Source organism: Achroia grisella, unplaced genomic scaffold (genome assembly GCF_030625045.1).
Source record: "Achroia grisella isolate CSIRO2021 unplaced genomic scaffold, CSIRO_AGI_Agris_v1 utg783, whole genome shotgun sequence".
NCBI classification, from domain to species: Eukaryota; Metazoa; Arthropoda; class Insecta; order Lepidoptera; family Pyralidae; genus Achroia; species Achroia grisella.
The window spans coordinates 1,232,014-1,252,391 of record NW_026713023.1 but is presented as its reverse complement, the minus strand read 5'-3'; the positions used below and the strand labels follow the sequence as shown (position 1 = coordinate 1,252,391).

Below are 20,378 nucleotides of genomic sequence, written 5' to 3'. Positions count from 1 at the left end.
TGGAAAGAAACTCAACTGAATTGGTATTTTTTAAAGTCAATTTTCGATATGATATGTAATTATGGAGAGTCGAGACTATACACAAAACAACAATATTTATTTATTTCCTAAGAATAATTGAAGTCCCTAATACTGTTCATATATATGGACAGCTGCAATTACCATTAGGTGGTCAGCTTGTTTACCATTCCAGTTAAATAAAAGAAATATTTTAAAACCTCAGATCGCTTGGGTTTGTTTTAGTATGGACAAATATAAGAATTCTAATTAATTTCATCTTAATACGTGATCAATTAGTCACGCCATTAAGTCATAGTCATTTATGTTGTACAGATAGCAGAAAACGTCCGATAACTTCATTCATATTAAATCGCTATTAAAAAATAGGGGTTGATGGTAGAAGGGTGAAAATTAAGGGTTGTATGTATTTATAATGCTACAGTATAAAAAATAAAAACTTAAATTAAATTGTCATAAATTATTAGATTAAAAACTATAACATAAATTATTATTTGTTTATTATTTAATTTATTATTAAATAAAAAACTAAATTAAATAATTATTGTCCAAAAAAATAATGTTAGGTGTGGACAACCCTTATCACTTAGGGGTAAAAAAATAGATAGTAGCAGATTATTAGACCTAAATATGCCTATAAAATTTCATAAAAATTCGGACGAGTACTGATATTGTGATAGTTTGTGTGTAAATTTTAGTGGTTAACATGTATACAAAATTTAAATCAAATTACTTATCATCTTTATTCATAGATCTATTACAGATAGTTATAATAATTCAAATATATCGTCAGTTCTAATAGTAGTTAGAGATGAGAAGAACTAACAAGAAAATCTGCCTTCACTGTTTTCAAATATAATAATAATAATAATCTTTATTTGTCTCAAACAAAAACTAATATAATTGTTGTCCATTCAATAATATAATTTAAAACTAATGAAGGAGACAAAACGGTCTATAACTGCCATTGTATTGTATTGTAACAAATGCCATTGTATAATCCATATTTGTTCAAACTTGAGTGCAGAATGAACGCAGTGATCACTAGAATATGCTATTATTTAATATTAAATTACATGAATATTTAAAAAATGTAAAGTTCAACAACATTCGTTTAAAAGCAACATGCTAATTTCTTGTTCATTCTTGTTAGCTGAATCTACATATATTCAAGGAGCGGTAGAATCATAACAACGACTGTTCAAAGTGTACAAGAAGAAAAAAATATTTCTATTACTTATTTAGAACATGATGTTTAGGTCTGCAAGAAGTTTTAAAAATAGGATAACCGTTTTGTTGCTGATGGTACCATTACGCAAGATTATCCTGTTGGAGGAAAATGTCAAGATGCATTTGTTTAACTCTACTTCCAAGTACTTATGCAATAGTGACATATCTATATATGTTATATTGTACTAGCGACCTATCCCGGCTTCGCACGGATATACGAATACAAATCCTTGAATTTCTACGCTTGTTCTATATTATAACATATATGTATTATGTATATGAACTTTTGAATCACTCTATCTATTGATGAAAACCGCATTAAAATCGATTGGGTAATTTAAAAGATATAAGCGAACAGATAGCGGCAGCGATTTCGTTTTATACTATGTGAAGATATATCAAATCTTTTTATAATTTCATCTCTTCCTTAATCGTCTTCATCCACTAATCCCTAAACCCTTTATAATATACTTACTTATACCATGAATACTTAGACCAAAAATATACTAATTTAAGAAAGTCTTAAACCCCATAATTTCGTTAATTGAAAATGTATTTTAAAATAATAGTTACAAATGTTGAATTGTGAAAGCATAATATACCCGCACATAGACCTCTTTACGTAAACGAGGTCGAATTTCATAACTGCACGTAAATAACTGGCTATGGTTATTGGATACTACTATCGAGTGACGCCGCGTTGATTTGCAAGTCATTTGCGCCTTTGTTAAGCAGGTATACATGACAGACATTTTGAATTAATTGCATTTAGGTCGAATTGGATACAATGTTATATGGATACCTTTTATGACGTTCCGCAGTGACTAAAATTATGTAACATATTAAAAAGGGAGGAAGTAAATTAAATACCACATAAAAAGTCATAAACGTTGTGACGTCATATGTCTATGCAAAATATATATGAAACTGTCACAAAACATACCAACTCCATGAAGATATAAATATTATTAGTGTTCAAGTTTTGTTTTGTTAAACTATTTAGGCTTGCTCGAGGTCATTTGTTTTGGTAACTATATGCGTTCTGTAAAACAAACAGATATATAAAATATCAGCGAAGGATTGTACATATAGGTATCAAAAGTAAAGCAAATAACACAAGAAAAATGTTATATTGACATAATTAATGTCAATATAACATTTTTCTATATCGAATAATAAACAATACAAAACATAAACAATATACAAAAAGCTGCACATCATTACATAGTATAAAATAAAGTCGCTGTCGCTGTCTGTTCGTCCCTATGTATGCTTAAATCTTTAAAACTACGCAACGGATTTTGAAGCGGTTTTTTTAATAGATTGAGTGGTTCAAGAGGAAGGTTTATATGTATAATACATGTACATCTGTGCGAAGCCGGGGCAGGTAGTCTAATAAAAAGACTAATAAAGGCAAATGACAAATTAATTAGAAATTCCCGTTATTATTAGAGTAAATACCGTATTATATAAAAATATATTGTCTCTGGTATATTATTTATTTAAATATTTTATTTATAATTAATGAAGAGAAAATATATTTTATTTAAAATATAAATTGCACACCCCCCCAGATATTACTATCGAATTAGAAAAATAGTATTTTTATTGAAAAGTTATTTTTATAATCGATTATTTTTTCACATCCCTATCTACTAGAGATCCCGATTAAGATAATACAATTTTTTAATAGTTCACTAAGACATAGTTTACGGCACTGTGATAAAATAATATAGTATTTAATCCCGTTTAGTGTCACAAACTGGAACTAATTGTAAAACCGTGGAAATTCTTTTGTTATATTATTTCTTAGTGACGCATCGGCCGCGGACGTGGGCACCCAAGAAAGTCATCCAAAAAATCTAAGTCTCTATGCTCAGAACTAACATTTTCAAACGTTTATCAACACAATCAGAATACGTTATCTTATCTAGTTATCTAAACTAATTAATTAGGTGGAAATAATTTGAAACAGTCTATTCTATTCGGATCAAACGTTGACAGTTTGGTGGTCGCCACTGACTGTTTCGTACAAGTGAAATGTACACGCATGTCGAGGGACCTTGCAATTTTTGCAACTGCATTCTGCTCGTGTTGTACGAACAATAAATATTAATTATCGATATGTTTTATTTTAAACCTATCAATGTGGTTGACGAAATCATTTTTAATTGCCGAACAGTTACACTTTCACATCCTGCGCGGGACACTAACAATTAATAAAATCAGGCAACGGCCTCGGTGGTGTAGAGGTTTAGCTTACCGATAGTCATGGGTTCGATTTCTTTGGTATTAATTTGCCTGACTTTATGAACTGTTAGTTTCGCACTAACAATTAATAAAATCAAGCAATTAAGGCCTCGGTTGTGTAGCGGTTTAGAACACCGATGGTCGAGGGTTCGATGCCTCACACATTCATGGGTATGATTGTTTGTATCGGTCTGGGTGTTTTCTATGTACATTATATCTAAGTATTTATATAAGTTGTCTAGTACACATTACCTTGAGACTAGACGATGTTGTTGAATTGTCGAGGAGTATTATTATTATTAGTTAATACTTAGTTTTAAAAGTAACCTTGTGGATTTTAAAACAATACATTAACCGTTGTAGATTTTGTAAAAATTCGTCTGCGTGGTCTCACATTTTCAAGTCGCCACGTAGCTTCTTTTGTAAGCTGTGTTCAGTTGAAGGGGAAGGTAAGGTAACGCTGATTTTGATTGGTAGTGGGTAAGCGTGCAGTGACACATTCACGCAACTATCTTAAAAAATATCAGCTATAAAAGCCAGCTGTGGTCAACAGCAATAAAGTAGTCCGAAAAAAAATATCTTAAGTTGCAAATACTAAAATATATATCTTATCTTACTAACAATATGCGAAAGTTAGGGAGTATGGATGGATAGATGAATATTTGTTACCTTTTCACGCAAAAACTACTGAACAGATTATGTTAAAACTTTACCGTTATATAGCTTATACATAATATAACCGAATAAGACATGGGCTATATATTTCATGCATGTGAAATTCCGGGTATAGCTAGTATACATACGTGTATAAATTTATAGTTCATACCCACAAAAAGCTGAATAGAGATGACAAACGTTTTTAAAAATAAAATTAAAAGCCATGTTTCGTATCTATTATTAAACTACCTCACTGACACAATATTAACGCACTATCACTGTTACTTGCGTGTGCGCAGTTTCAGCGCCATTAAACAGCAAAACAGGAAGTGGGTCAAATTTAACTTGTGACAAGTAAGATTCGATTACAGGCGTCTGATCAAGTGAAGTTAATTTATGGACTTATAAAACGAATAAAGTATCTTATGATAATACCTATATTAATGTCTGATATTTAAAATACGAAGGTGAGTTTCTCTGTCCCTATTGTAACGGATATATGTATATACATTAAAGTAGATGGAAGCGCGAGGACGAACATATGCTATTTTTTGTCTTAAAAGATCAGACCCAAATCGCGGATATTGATATCTATATTATAGTATAATTACGTAAAGCAAAAACTTTGTACTCCTTTTTACGAAACTTGTGCGGACGGAGGAGTATAAAATTTCGCACACTTGTATTTATATAGAGAAGGAGTGCAGAATGATAATATATATTTTTATTATGCACAAAAAATATATTTAATTAGAAAAAAAACATTACACACCTTACTATGTACGTAGTACACACACGTATTTATCCTTTTGTTCATTGTTAAAGACTATGATTAAATTGAGAATAGATTAGTATTGCAACATGTTAAATTAGTTATGGTCGAATTTTGCCGATCACTAGTAAATATTAATAACTAAATTTATTATCCACAGTTATAAATATATAAAAGAACGGTAATTTTGTGTTGGCATATGGTAGCTACACAATTTAAAAATGCCACAGTGTGTTATATTATAATATATTCACATTCTATTTTTATAAAGAATCCATCTCCAAATATCAAAGTTGTCAATACCAAATATGGATATACGCCTATTCATATTAACTGGAATCAAGTTTTCCATATACATAAAATAACAACTATATGTACCTAATTGTTACTATATTTTGTAATACTAATAGTATAACAAATTAGCGAATGTTTGGTTTAATTTATAACAAGAACAAATATTACTACTTAATTATAATTTTTACTAATTTTAATTGTTTTCTTGGTACCATTACACACCCTAACGGCCCTGAATTTTTTCATAAAGCTACAGTGTAGTACAGAGAATGACTTGGCTTAGGACAAAACCAATATAATAAACAGAACCTACTTCTAAATGGTTGTCTTATATACAGAAACATCAAATTCAGAATTAACGAAGTTATCATATTAAAATAAAATTCACAATGAGTAAAAATAATTTTCAATTGAATGCGATTGAAATTCTTGTGTAAAGTTATATTTTTTTACAGCATATGGGACGCTATCCATGAGCACCCGCGACACCATAGGAATTGTAAGTACATTGTCGGCCTTTTAAAAAGGAATAAGCTCTTTTCTTGAAGGTTTCAATATCGTATCGTTTCGGAAATACCATTGCTGGAAGGTGATTCCACATTTTAGTTGTGCGTGGCAAAAAGTTTCTAGGAAACCACACTGTGGAGGACCACCATTCATCCAGATGATCAAGATGGCATCTTAATTTCCAGCGGGTGGTACAAATAAATTAAAAATTTAAAGTAAAATTTCTATCTAATTTATTCTTTTTTTTCTTGCGTTTTTCACCCACGGCCTGCAATGGGACGACAATAGTTTGTTATGAGTAAACTAATACACGCGACGCGAACCTTACACTCAATTCTAAAACAAACGACTTAACTTTCCAAATATTTGAAATTCTGTTTCAACATATTCTAAAGAATCTATCGAGTTACTACAAACATCATGGTGGATACGTGATCCCTGTTTAAGGTTGATTGTTATAACATATTTGAGTATAGGTATATATATGTATATTATAGGCATTGTGTATAAGTGAAGCCTGGTATAGGCAGAATACATATCTAAATTCTACACATGGCTAAGTAACACATAAATCGTTATAAAACTATCGTCCTTTAAACAGCCTTGATCGTTATCCTATCAAGCTTCACTGATACCCCGCCAGTGTACTATTAGTGCAGGCGGTTAAACATCCATACAAAAAAAATATTTGAATGATGTTCCCACAAACAATTACCAGTTTCTATTGATATTTCACTAGGGGAGAGACGATAAAAAAATTAACATGAAACTTAAGGCGGTCGGGTCTCTTTAAGAGATTGGCTTCAAGTAAAAAAAAGGTTCAGTTAACACTAACCAATTAACCAGGACCTAATTATGGTTCCCAGGTAGAACGGTGTAGTGGTCAACCAAACATAACATATTGCTAGCTATGGAGTTGCTACTAATTACTGATAATTCGCTAGCTCTTGTATATGTAGGTTTATCATTGAATAGAACCAAAAGAATCACATGCAAAATACAAACCACCTCTTGTTATTCTATCACACATCTACACCCGAAGTAACACAGGAACTAAAATCAAATAAATCTTAACAAAACTAACATAATAAACATAACCTGCATTTGTCAAGTCAGTCAAGTGGTTTTCTTAAATACATCAAATTTGATTCAGAATTAACGAACTTATCGCATACAGTATACTTCACAATAAAATAAAATAATTTCCAAGTGAACGCAATTGAAATGTTTGTGTGAAGTTATAAGTAAAATTACTATCTTTTTTCATTATAATTATATTTTTAAGTCATTAAAGTAAAATTAAAACTATATAATTATGGGAATGCTATTTGGGAAGTACGAAGACAATGTAAAATAGTCATCTTTTGACTATCACGACAAGTTTATCATTACACAACAGAAAGGCCATCTCTGTTGCGAGCGCGACTGTTGAATCGGCGTGCATAGAAAGCTATGTAAAGTCATTGACGTATGATGCAGTATACATAACAGTTCTTTTGGATGATAATGGAATAGTCCACCCGCCTGCGCCAACGGTTTACGTTGACGGGGCACCAGTGGAGGATAATAAAATGAGCATGAGGTCAGTTGGTTAGTTAGCCCATCGTGGTAAATTCACCATAATTTATCACAATGGTTTCCAGGAGAAACCACATGGAGGTCAACCTGACATGGTACATTACTAGTAATGGGGTTATCAGTTCATATTACTATTAATTCCCTTCCCCCCAATATATAACAATTTACTAGTATTATATTTTATCTACTAAGACATTTGAAATGGATCGTTTTTATTCGACTCTATTCTAAGAATAACAAAAGCGTTCAGAATAGTTAGGTTTGTAAGAACTAAAAGTCTTACGGATTTTAAAATATATTACCCCGTAAGAAGAACTAAAAAAATATGATAAAATTTCGTATAATAGCTTAATTTAACTCTTAATTTCGTCATAGTATGTTGACTGTTTTTATATGGCAAAATCTCGTACAATTGTACAAGAATGAGGATATTGTTATACAAAAATCTCGTACTTATATGAGGATACTTGTACTGTTTGCATCCCTGGATATCTCAATAGAGAATGAGAGCGCGCTAATTAAATGTACACGAACGCCGCAAAAATGACAGATTCAAAACATTATTTTATAAACTAAAATAACTATACACATACTATTATAATAAAATAAACATATACATACAAAAAATAAACAGCCCAATTGGGAAATACTCTGTGCCTCGTAGGCAAATGATGAGCAATGTCACCGCAATTGATTAAGATAGTAGCGGCAAGTGTTCTCTATCACCCTATTGCATAATACCTCAATGTGTAAAACGTGTTTCCTACATTCTTCACGTAACAATAACTGTTTGAGTTAGAGGATCGGCACAGATGTCAATGTGTCAATCATAGTAAATCGTAAACCTATTTTATAAGTGTTATGTTGTTAAGTACAGGAAGACACCATAATACACTTATACATAGAAACCCCACTGTGGAGGACCGCCATTCATCCAGATGATCAGGATGGCATCTTAATTTCCAGCGGGTGGTACAAATAAATTAAAAATTTAAAGTAAAATTTCTATCTAATTTATTCTTTTTTTTCTTGCGTTTTTCACCCACGGCCTGCAATGGGACGACAATAGTTTGTTATGAGTAAACTAATACACGCGACGCGAACCTTACACTCAATTCTAAAACAAACGACTTAACTTTCCAAATATTTGAAATTCTGTTTCAACATTGTTGTTGACTCGTAAATAAAATAAGAAGTGGACTGTAGGTTATTATATTTAATACGAGGAGTTATAATATTACAAGGAACATTAGCTAATTAATAAGGTACGCGTGCGGTGACGTCGTAGGCGCAAGGCAAAGTGAAAGGTGTCCCGGCCTAGCGGCTGTCAATAGCTCATCTTCGATAGCGCTCGAACATCCTCCTCGGGTTGAAGTATTCAAGAAACAGGAAGAGGGCAGAGGTTGTTGAAAGCCCTCAAAATTGTTCCCTTCTTGGTCTTCAGTTCGGCCACGCGTGCGGCCCCGTCGATGCCAGGGAAAACTTTAGTGATGCGCCCCAGGAGCCATAGTAGCGGCGGTTGTCCTCTATCCTTTACTAGGACGAGTGTTCCAGCAGACAGCTGGCCAGTTGAAGACGTCCACTTGGTTTTCTGTTGGAGTAGAGAAATATACTCGAGGTGAAATCTTTGCCAGAAATGTTGTTTGATGTGCTGCACCCTGTGATAGCGTTCCAGACGCTCAATTTTGATGTCAATTACTTGTGGATGTGGAACCGACATTAGTGGTCGTCCAATTAAAAAATGTGAAGGAGTTAGGGCTGTTAAATCTAAAGGATCAGAGGAAATAGGGGTTAATGGACGTGAGTTTAAAACTGCCTCAATTTGAGTCAAACATGTTGCCATCTCCTCATACGTAAAATGAGCTACTTGCAGTAATCGCCTTAAATGATGTTTGGTGGAACGGACTGCTGCCTCAGCGATACCATTGAAGTGTGGTGAATAGGGAGGAGCGAATGCAAACTCAATACCTTGTTGGGTGACCTCGTATGAAATATCAGATTTCTGTAAAAACGTTTGTAGCTCGTTGCAGGCGCCGACAAAGTTAGTACCGTTGTCAGACAAGATACTTTGAGGTTTACCTCGACGAGCCACAAAACGGTTTAAAGCAGACATATACCCTTCTTTAGATAGGTCTGTAACGAGCTCGATGTGCACGGCTTTGACTGCAAGACACACAAAAATACACAGGTATGACTTTATAAGCTTGCAACCTCGCCCTTTCCGGTCAGCTATAAACACTGGCCCAGCATAGTCGACACTGCAATGTAAAAATGGAAACTCTAATTTTGTTCTTGATGTCGGTAACTGTCCCATAATAGGTTGTATTGTTAAACATTTATTTTTGAAGCATTTTATGCAATTCCTGACTACTACTTTAGAAAGATTTCTGCCTCCTAGAGGCCAATATGTATGTCGAATATTAGCTAAAAGAAGCTGGGGACCAGCATGTAACAATTCTTTATGGTATTTAATAAATATTAATTTAGTGAAATGATGTTTTGCAAATAATAATGTGGGATGTTTTATATTATAGTCGTAGGGAGAATTGTCTAGTCTGCCGCCTACGCGAATAATACCATTATTATCTACGAATAGACTTAGAGATGCAAGTCTATTTTTACGTGGTAATAATTTTTTTGATGAAAGTAAACTAAGTTCTATTGGAAACATATCCTTTTGGGCATGGATTGTAATAAGCTGTAATGAATCAGTAAGTTCTTTACTAGTAAGAAAACCATGCAACTTATTGTTTTTACCTTTTAAATTGTTAGAAAATCTTAGTATATAAGCAACTACTCTATGCAAACGATGAAAATTTGAAAATTTATGAATTAGTGTTTTAAATAATGACTGATTATTATATTGTGATTTTATTAATACATGTGAATGAGGATTTGATGTAAGGTCGAGTGATGTAAAGCGATGCGATGACACTACATCAGGTGGATCCTGTTTCACAGTTTGATTGGGCATTTTTGGCCAATCATTTTTATTTAACAATAAAAACTCTGGCCCTGACCACCATAAAGAACAGTTGCTGATTAGGTCAGCCTTCAGCCCGCGAGAAACAAAATCCGCCGGATTATCCGTGGACGGAACATAACTCCACGTATGCCCTGCTGTACTTTCCTGTATTTCATGTACACGATTGCGTACAAAGGGTTTTAATGTATTAGCTGCCATAGATAACCAACTCAACACTATTGTCGAATCGCACCAGAACCGACAATGACTAATAGGTAAAGTAAGAGAACTCATCACTTTAGTACACAATCTTGTTCCTAAGAGGGCGCCACAGAGCTCAAGACGTGGTATTGTAGTGGGCTTAACCGGTGCCACTCGACTTTTTGACACTAGAAGTTGGACTTTAACTAATCCTTTATTATCTGTAGAACGAATATAAATGCATGCACCATATGCCGCCTCAGACGCGTCTGTAAAAACATGTATTTCGTTACATACATAATTGTCACATAATACCCATCTAGGTATTTTTAAGTTATTTAGACAAGGAAGGGTAGTTATTAAAGAAAGCCAGAGATCTTTTAACTCGTCAGATATAATGTCATCCCAATCATATTTACTAAGCCATAGCTTTTGCATAATTATTTTGGCTTCTACTATACACGGACTGACTAGACCTAACGGATCAAAAATCTGACTAATAATTGACAAGATATTGCGTTTTGTAATTTGTTTGTTTGTATCTATATAGATAGAAAGTACTAACGTATCTGAATCGCATAACCAACGCAAACCTAGCGTTTTACATGAAATAGTACTCTTTTCAAAAAAATCTAGACTGTTTGAAGCCTCTGTAATACCTGAAATTTCAGTTAAGATTTGTAATGAATTAGACTGCCATTTTCGTAGATGAAAATTTGCAGAAGATAAAATAGAAATTACTTCCTTACTCATTTTGACCACCTCAGAAATTGAATTACCACCGCTTAGATAATCGTCGACATAGAAGTCACGTTCAATAGAAGTCTTTACGGTTTCGTTACTTGATTCTGGCGATAAACTAACCAGACATTTCGTGGCTAAGTAAGGGGCAGAAGCTGTGCCATGAGTTAGGGTATTAAGTCTGTATGTTTTTAAGGGTTCATTGGGATTCGATCTAAAAATTATCTGTTGTAAAGAACGGTGGGAGGGAGTGATGTCAATTGCTCTATACATTTTTTCTACGTCGCCAGATATTACATATTTGTGTTGACGGAAACGTAGTAAAATGGAGAACAGATCATTCTGGACAGTAGGCCCCACCATCTGAATATCATTGAATGATATTCCAGATGTGGAAGCAGCAGAGGCATCGAAGACTACCCGGAGCTTAGTTGTAGTACTGGATTCCCTAACCACACCGTGATGCGGCAAAAAATACTCAATCTCGCTACTAGAATGCGGTTTCAATGGTGAAGTAATCTCAGTCATATGTCCCAGGCGCTCGTACTCTGCCATAAACTGAACGTATTTCTCTTTATAGTTAGGATCACGTTGAAAACGACGTTCTAAGGAAAGAAATCGACGTTTAGCCATTTCATAAGAATTACCTAACGTGTTACAGTTGTCTTTCAATGGATAAGTAACCATAAAACGACCGTCTTTGTTTCGAGTGGTATTAGTACGAAAGCTTTCCTCACAGGCTCGTTCTTCTGGAGATAAACTATATTTTAAAGGAACCGAATCCAACTCCCAGAATTTATTTAAATTTAAGTTTAATTCATTAGTTTGTAGATTACAATAATGCGATTGTTTTGTTGAGAAGGACTTTGATGAAACAATCACAGGACCGGTAACTATCCAACCGAATTTAGATGCATATAATGTAGGTTGGTTTTTACCGAGTTTAATAGATGCACTACCGAGAACCGCCCAAAATACTTCAGCACCAACTAATATGTCAATAGCTGACGGACAATAGAAAGAAGGGTCGGCTAACTGTAAATTTGAAGGTATAGGAATGTTGCGAATGTCAATTGAAGCTGGAGGTAACAGTTTTGTAATTTCAGGCAGAATATAGCAGTCAATATTAATTTTAAAATTATCATCAAGTGATATAATAGTAAGATTACAAGATTGTGTACTATTTGATGTTTGGCTATTTATACCTGTTATTGTGGAGTTAATGTTCCGCCGAGGCAATCTCAGCTTGTTACTAAGCGTCTGCGTAATAAAATTGGCTGTGCTACCATTATCGAGTAGGATCCTGGCGTCGAACTTCTCACCGTCATCGCTCACAACCTTCACCATAGCTGTGGACAGTAAAATAGAAGAAGTAGTATTCTGTATGATAGTGTCACAAGATAAAGCGACATTGCCTGTTGGACAATTAGTAGAAGAAATACCGGCAATGTCAATAGGAAGGGCGACACTACTACTACTACTAGGCATAGAATTATTAATAGACGTAGACATGGTCTGGTCATCTACATGCAAGAGAGTATTATGCTTTCCTTTGCAATATTTGCAGCGTGATAATCTACATCTTGATGTGATATGACCTGTGCGTAAACAATTCATACACACATTGAGTTCCTTTGCTTTACAAACTCGTGATTCTATAGATAGATTTCTGAAAGATTCACATGTATATAATAGATGGTGTTTAAAACAAAGGGGGCATTTTAATGGGGTTTTATTGTAAGAAATTTGGTTTGAGTTTTGATTATTGTTATGATTGTTATAATTATTAGTGGCAACTATGAAGCTTTTTTGTTTATTATCTAATTTATGTATTATTTTATGATTTTGATTATTGTTTTCTAATGTTTCTAATAAATCTGCTTTGTTGCTAATGAATTTACAAAATTGTGATAAAGTGGGTGCAGTATCCAATGTATTGCGATACTCCTCCCAGTTCCTACTAGTGATGGGATCTAATTTGCATGACATCATATACACTATAAGCGTATCCCAAGAATCCGTGGGCTCGTTCAATGTTTTTAACGCTCTAATATTTTTATTAATGCTATCTATGAGTGAACGTAACGACAAATGTGATTCTTTTAGCAGCTTATCAACATTGAACAGTGCCTGCACGTGGTTATGCACTAAAAGTCTACTGTTATCATACCGATCACATAGTAAACTCCACGCCATTTGATAATTGTCTCCTTTGAAATCAATATTCTTAATTATTTCTTTTGCGCTTCCTTTTAATGACGCACGAAGGTAGTGGAATTTACTAATGTCATCTATCGCGCTACTATTATGGATAAGCGATAAATATGTCTCTCTATACTCTAGCCAGTAATTATAACTACCGTCATAATGAGGTAAATTGATGGTCGGCATGCGTATAAAGCCATTTTGGAATGATTGACCTGTGTTTTTATTCGAGGAGCCCGCTACAGACCCGCCGTCACCACCGGCGCAGGCAGCATTGCCAGTGCCAAGAAGTAAACGCGCCTGCGCAGCCAATGAGTGATACCGTTCCTCGAACTTGGTTCGCTCTGCATACGCTCCCTCTGGGTTATCCGCAAGTACTTCGATCTCCAACTGTAATTCATCGAATTCACCAAACAATGCATCGAATTTACTTAGACGGCCTTCCAACTCAATGCGTTGGAGGTCCGAAATAGATTCACAGCTGAGAAGTACAGTAATAAAATTACTAAAATTAGTTAATTTAGCTTTCATAGCACTGCGTTTTCTACATAATAAATCTTCGTTATTTGCCATTGCTAAATAAGTTTTAACTTAATATAACGAAAAGATTATAAATTAATATCGAAAAATAAATATAGAAATGAAAAAGAAAAGTTATTTATGTATATAAAATATGTAAAGATGCTATTCAATTATAATAATTGCGTAGTAACACGAGCAAAAGAAATAATTTCTATTGAATAGATAAGCACGACCTTGACCGCGAGTGAAGTTACGGTCAGCTGCAGCGTAGTGCAAAGTCCATGCGGTGCAATAATGCAATCGTTAGCCAAATGTACCTACGAATATTGATGCGAGATTTTATCTATACGCACGCTTAATACAATCGAATATGTATAATATAAAAGTAAGCAAGATGCGTTTAAATATTAAATATGTATATAGGTATTGGCGACTATTGACTTATTTTGAAGTAGTGAAAGAAGGAAAAAAAAAGAATAATTGAAAAATAAGCACCAATTGCACGAAAGTATGCGGAGATTATATAGAAAGGAAATAATTGGAACAGACTCACTAGATGTTGTCCTTATCCACAAGAATTATCCTCAGTATATGTATAGAAGTTTCTCGAAGTGAAGGCAGGATGCATCAATTTGTAATGTTGTCTTGAATTTCTACACCACTGTCTTTTGAAGGCCTCGGGAATAATTATTGATATATTCTTCTCCTTATATAATGCGACTTCGATGCGCCGTAGAAGCGATGACACGTCGTATTCTCGTAGCACTTATTGCAATGCCCAAGTTCAAACTCCAACGAAATTCCAATGGTATTGGTATAATCTTGCGGGTTACTTAAGGCCAGTCTGATGGACCAGTTTGTTGTTGACTCGTAAATAAAATAAGAAGTGGACTGTAGGTTATTATATTTAATACGAGGAGTTATAATATTACAAGGAACATTAGCTAATTAATAAGGTACGCGTGCGGTGACGTCGTAGGCGCAAGGCAAAGTGAAAGATGTCCCGGCCTAGCGGCTGTCAATAGCTCATCTTCGATAGCGCTCGAACAACATATTCTAAAGAATCTATCGAGTACTACAAACATCATGGTGGATACGTGATCCCTGTTTAAGGTTGATTGTTATAACATATTTGAGTATAGGTATATATATGTATATTATAGGCATTGTGTATAAGTGAAGCCTGGTATAGGCAGAATACATATCTAAATTCTACACATGGCTAAGTAACACATAAATCGTTATAAAACTATCGTCCTTTAAACAGCCTTGATCGTTATCCTATCAAGCTTCACTGATACCCCGCCAGTGTACTATTAGTGCAGGCGGTTAAACATCCATACAAAAAAAATATTTGAATGATGTTCCCACAAACAATTACCAGTTTCTATTGATATTTCACTAGGGGAGAGACGATAAAAAAATTAACATGAAACTTAAGGCGGTCGGGTCTCTTTAAGAGATTGGCTTCAAGTAAAAAAAAAGGTTCAGTTAACACTAACCAATTAACCAGGACCTAATTATGGTTCCCAGGTAGAACGGTGTAGTGGTCAACCAAACATAACATATTGCTAGCTATGGAGTTGCTACTAATTACTGATAATTCGCTAGCTCTTGTATATGTAGGTTTATCATTGAATAGAACCAAAAGAATCACATGCAAAATACAAACCACCTCTTGTTATTCTATCACACATCTACACCCGAAGTAACACAGGAACTAAAATCAAATAAATCTTAACAAAACTAACATAATAAACATAACCTGCATTTGTCAAGTCAGTCAAGTGGTTTTCTTAAATACATCAAATTTGATTCAGAATTAACGAACTTATCGCATACAGTATACTTCACAATAAAATAAAATAATTTCCAAGTGAACGCAATTGAAATGTTTGTGTGAAGTTATAAGTAAAATTACTATCTTTTTTCATTATAATTATATTTTTAAGTCATTAAAGTAAAATTAAAACTATATAATTATGGGAATGCTATTTGGGAAGTACGAAGACAATGTAAAATAGTCATCTTTTGACTATCACGACAAGTTTATCATTACACAACAGAAAGGCCATCTCTGTTGCGAGCGCGACTGTTGAATCGGCGTGCATAGAAAGCTATGTAAAGTCATTGACGTATGATGCAGTATACATAACAGTTCTTTTGGATGATAATGGAATAGTCCACCCGCCTGCGCCAACGGTTTACGTTGACGGGGCACCAGTGGAGGATAATAAAATGAGCATGAGGTCAGTTGGTTAGTTAGCCCATCGTGGTAAATTCACCATAATTTATCACAATGGTTTCCAGGAGAAACCACATGGAGGTCAACCTGACATGGTACATTACTAGTAATGGGGTTACCAGTTCATATTACTATTAATTCCCTTCCCCCAATATATAACAATTTACTAGTATTATATTTTATCTACTAAGACATTTGAAATGGATCGTTTTTATTCGACTCTATTCTAAGAATAACAAAAGCGTTCAGAATAGTTAGGTTTGTAAGAACTAAAAGTCTTACGGATTTTAAAATATATTACCCCGTAAGAAGAACTAAAACAATATGATAAAATTTCGTATAATAGCTTAATTTAACTCTTAATTTCGTCATAGTATGTTGACTGTTTTTATATGGCAAAATCTCGTACAATTGTACAAGAATGAGGATATTGTTATACAAAAATCTCGTACTTATATGAGGATACTTGTACTGTTTGCATCCCTGGATATCTCAATAGAGAATGAGAGCGCGCTAATTAAATGTACACGAACGCCGCAAAAATGACAGATTCAAAACATTATTTTATAAACTAAAATAACTATACACATACTATTATAATAAAATAAACATATACATACAAAAAATAAACAGCCCAATTGGGAACTACTCTGTGCCTCGTAGGCAAATGATGAGCAATGTCACCGCAATTGATTAAGATAGTAGCGGCAAGTGTTCTCTATCACCCTATTGCATAATACCTCAATGTGTAAAACGTGTTTCCTACATTCTTCACGTAACAATAACTGTTTGAGTTAGAGGATCGGCACAGATGTCAATGTGTCAATCATAGTAAATCGTAAACCTATTTTATAAGTGTTATGTTGTTAAGTACAGGAAGACACCATAATACACTTATACATAGTCATCTTGATGACATTTTGAGTTGTTCATTGTACATGGTTTGATATCTTTAACACACTTACATGTAGTATTACAAAATATGACTTGTAAAATCATAATGTACTTCTTTTATTATATGAATATGGCATAATACCCCAATATTATAGATACTTATGCTACTGGGGTAACAGAGATAAAAATAAAAGGAGAATGAATAAAATATACGCTGGAAACGAATTCCGATACAATTTCGTCTGCTTAAAATTTCTCCCCCAATGACACTGCCTTCCAGGCTAGATTTTAATATAAATTTAGCCAATTTCCTTCCTCTTATTACTAAGTATATACATATAGAATTTCAATAAGATCATGTCATCATCATCAATGTAACAACAGACGGATAGACAAACACACTTTGGCAATTATAATATTAATATGGACTAAGATTACAAATATAAAAAGTTAGAGACAGTAAGTGAGAGTCATAGCCTATAGAGCCATGTTATTTCACTATGATATCTCAACCTTTAAAACCAAAACAGGTCACAAAGCAAGCTGCTTAGACGCAGAAGCAAGTGAGAAAGGAATTCTTATACAGACGACTTTGTACAAAGTGTACGTCGATGAATATTTAACAAAAGTCAATAATCTTACTAATATTATAAACGTGGATGTTTGTGAGTGTAGATGTATGAATGGTGAAAACTAATGAAAGGATTTTAATGAAACTTTACAATAATATAACTTATACATCAGAATAACTTAGTCTATAAATTTCATGCTATGCACAGACACATGCTATACACTAGTTATAAACGTAGAAGTTTGTGAATTTGGATGTAAGGATGGATGGTTCGTTATTCTTTCACGCCAAAACCACTCAATGTATTTTGTAACTTTACAAGATTTACAATAACATAGCTTGTACATCAGAATAACCAATAGACTATTTTCACGCATGTAAAACCGCCGGCACAGGTACAATCAAATCGAAGACAACCATTATGTAATTTAACTGTATGTGGGAGGATGCGACACATCAAATTCAATATTAAGTCGATAATCATACCATACAAAGCTTGTATTGGAGAGAAAACACACGTATTTTGTACCTGGTCGTAATATCTGTTAACCTCTTTACAACCAACTATCAAATGACGTGGTGTAGCGGTTTGCACAGCACTTTAGTTCCGATGGTCGCGGGTTCAAAAAAATAACTGCCAATTCCATATACTTTGTTGTATAATACATGTATAAGAATGCGTTATATGGTTTGCAAAATTAATCATACAAAAGAAATATATACAAAAACTTTATTTTGGCAGTTTAAAACTTAAAAATGAAATCCTAATAAAGGAGCGATTCAACTTACAAATTAGCAAACTGAATAACTAATTTATTACACCATGAATTATATAAATATTAAGTCGACTAAATTTAATAGAGCTCTCAAAATGAAGGATTAATAACAGTATTAACAGACTTTCTTCATCGGGGTTACCACAAAAAGAATCCTATTATTTATGTAAAGCTTTTTTGAGATTTGGATTTTGGACTCTCAGGATGGAATAATACAACATTTATTCAACACCATCGTAAAAGACAATGAATATTCATCGTCATTTTAACTTACTTATGGCATTCATGTATAATAAAAATTAAATAATATAATTAAAAAACACATTTAAATTTCTTCATTATTCATTATCACTTTATGTTACTTATGATGTTCATGTACATTATAGATTTTTAATTAAAAAAAAAAAATTTTATTTTCTTTGGTATTCTCAGTTTTAGTTAAATGTTGTTTTTTCTTACTTTTATTATTTGCACTCCTGTGGCCCACCCAGCACTTCCTGTGTCAAGCTGTTTTGGCAGTCAACCCAAAAAGATCTCTCATTCTCATTTGCTAACAAAATTTCTAACATGTACTTATTTAAATGTATATTAAAAGTGAAATAAATAATATATCAATTATTCATTATCAATTTATATTACTTAGAACATTCATGTATATTACACAATATTAAGAAAAACATATATTATAAATTTCATAATTATTATAAAATTCTTGAAAAATATATAATTTTTTTGTAAACTTATTTGTCTAATTTTCTATACATTTTTTTAACACTTTTTTTTGTACATCCTGTATAACAATAATTTCTGTGCCCTAATTACGATTATTTTTAAAAAAAGGAACCCTAAAGTCATTCCTATTTTGAATGTAAGTACCCTACTTATCGACCTTCATTTAATCCGGTGGTGTCGCAAGCAACCGCGGTAAGCCAAATATCCACTGGATTTATCTCCTGATGCCATATTTAGGAACGGATAATAATAACTTATGCCATTATCCATACTTGTTGACTAATGCCTTTTTGTCTATACATGAATAATACACCTTCGCAATTGTGCTTTAGGACCCATTCAGACTGATTGCTGCGCTTTGCGGTAAGGTAAACTTAATTAACTCAATAATGTAGTCCTTTTATTAATTTGTCACAAATCTGCTATTTATTTACTAACTACCTACCCGCCCTAGCTTCGTACATGTACTATACATATAAACCTTCCTCTTGATTCACTACTAAAAACTGCATTAAAATCAAATCCGTTGCGTAGTTTAAAATATCAAGCGAACAAACAGCGAGAATGAATTCATTTTATACCATGTAAAGATGCTCTTATGGTAACGAGATAATTCCAATATCTAGTGAAATTAGTTTCCATAAATATACAAATTTCATTCTAGAAGATACTAAATTATTAAGTCACGGAATGATTCTGGTATTACGTGATTTAGATAGTAAAATTATCCATCTATAGACGGTAAATTTAGGTTTTTTTTATTATATATAAATTAATAATATTTTACCGTTAGATCATACAATTTGATATAGTTCTCAATAAATTAGGAAAAAAAAAGTATATTGTGAACACCCATTGAAAATAGTTCGGCTTAAACTATGTAAAGTTATATGAATGCACTTCGTTCTGTGTGAATGAGGCCTTATTTGAATAATTTCTAAGCAGACATGAATTAGAAAATGGATGATATAATTTTATTTATACACATATCAAATTGACATATTGCAAGCGATATTTCCTTGGCCGATTCTACTAGATAGTACTTAGATAATAGATAGATAGATACTCTATCTTGTAGTACTTAGTCGATAAAATACATGTACCACCCACTTAAAACCTCGGTGGTAATTACGAACATACTGTACGGGAGGTCCTGACTCGTTTTTTATATCATACCGTATAAGGTAATGCCATTGTGTGTAAGTGAATTTAAAGCATGT

The 20,378-nt window shown here is 33.2% G+C and overlaps 2 protein-coding genes across 5 annotated transcripts in view; both read right to left on the bottom strand.

The window, feature by feature from the left end:
- LOC131851445 (uncharacterized) overlaps positions 1–20,378 on the bottom strand; it is a 93,629-nt gene that overhangs the window by 59,734 nt on the left and 13,517 nt on the right. The gene's annotated exons all lie outside the window — the stretch shown is intronic.
- On the bottom strand, positions 8,685–12,963 carry LOC131851470 (uncharacterized). The gene is made up of 2 exons (XM_059201974.1): positions 10,433–12,963; positions 8,685–9,469 (listed from the first exon to the last, which is right to left on the bottom strand). Exons 1-2 carry the CDS (start codon positions 12,828–12,830, stop codon positions 8,685–8,687), a joined length of 3,183 nt encoding a protein of 1,060 aa, XP_059057957.1. The 5' UTR covers positions 12,831–12,963.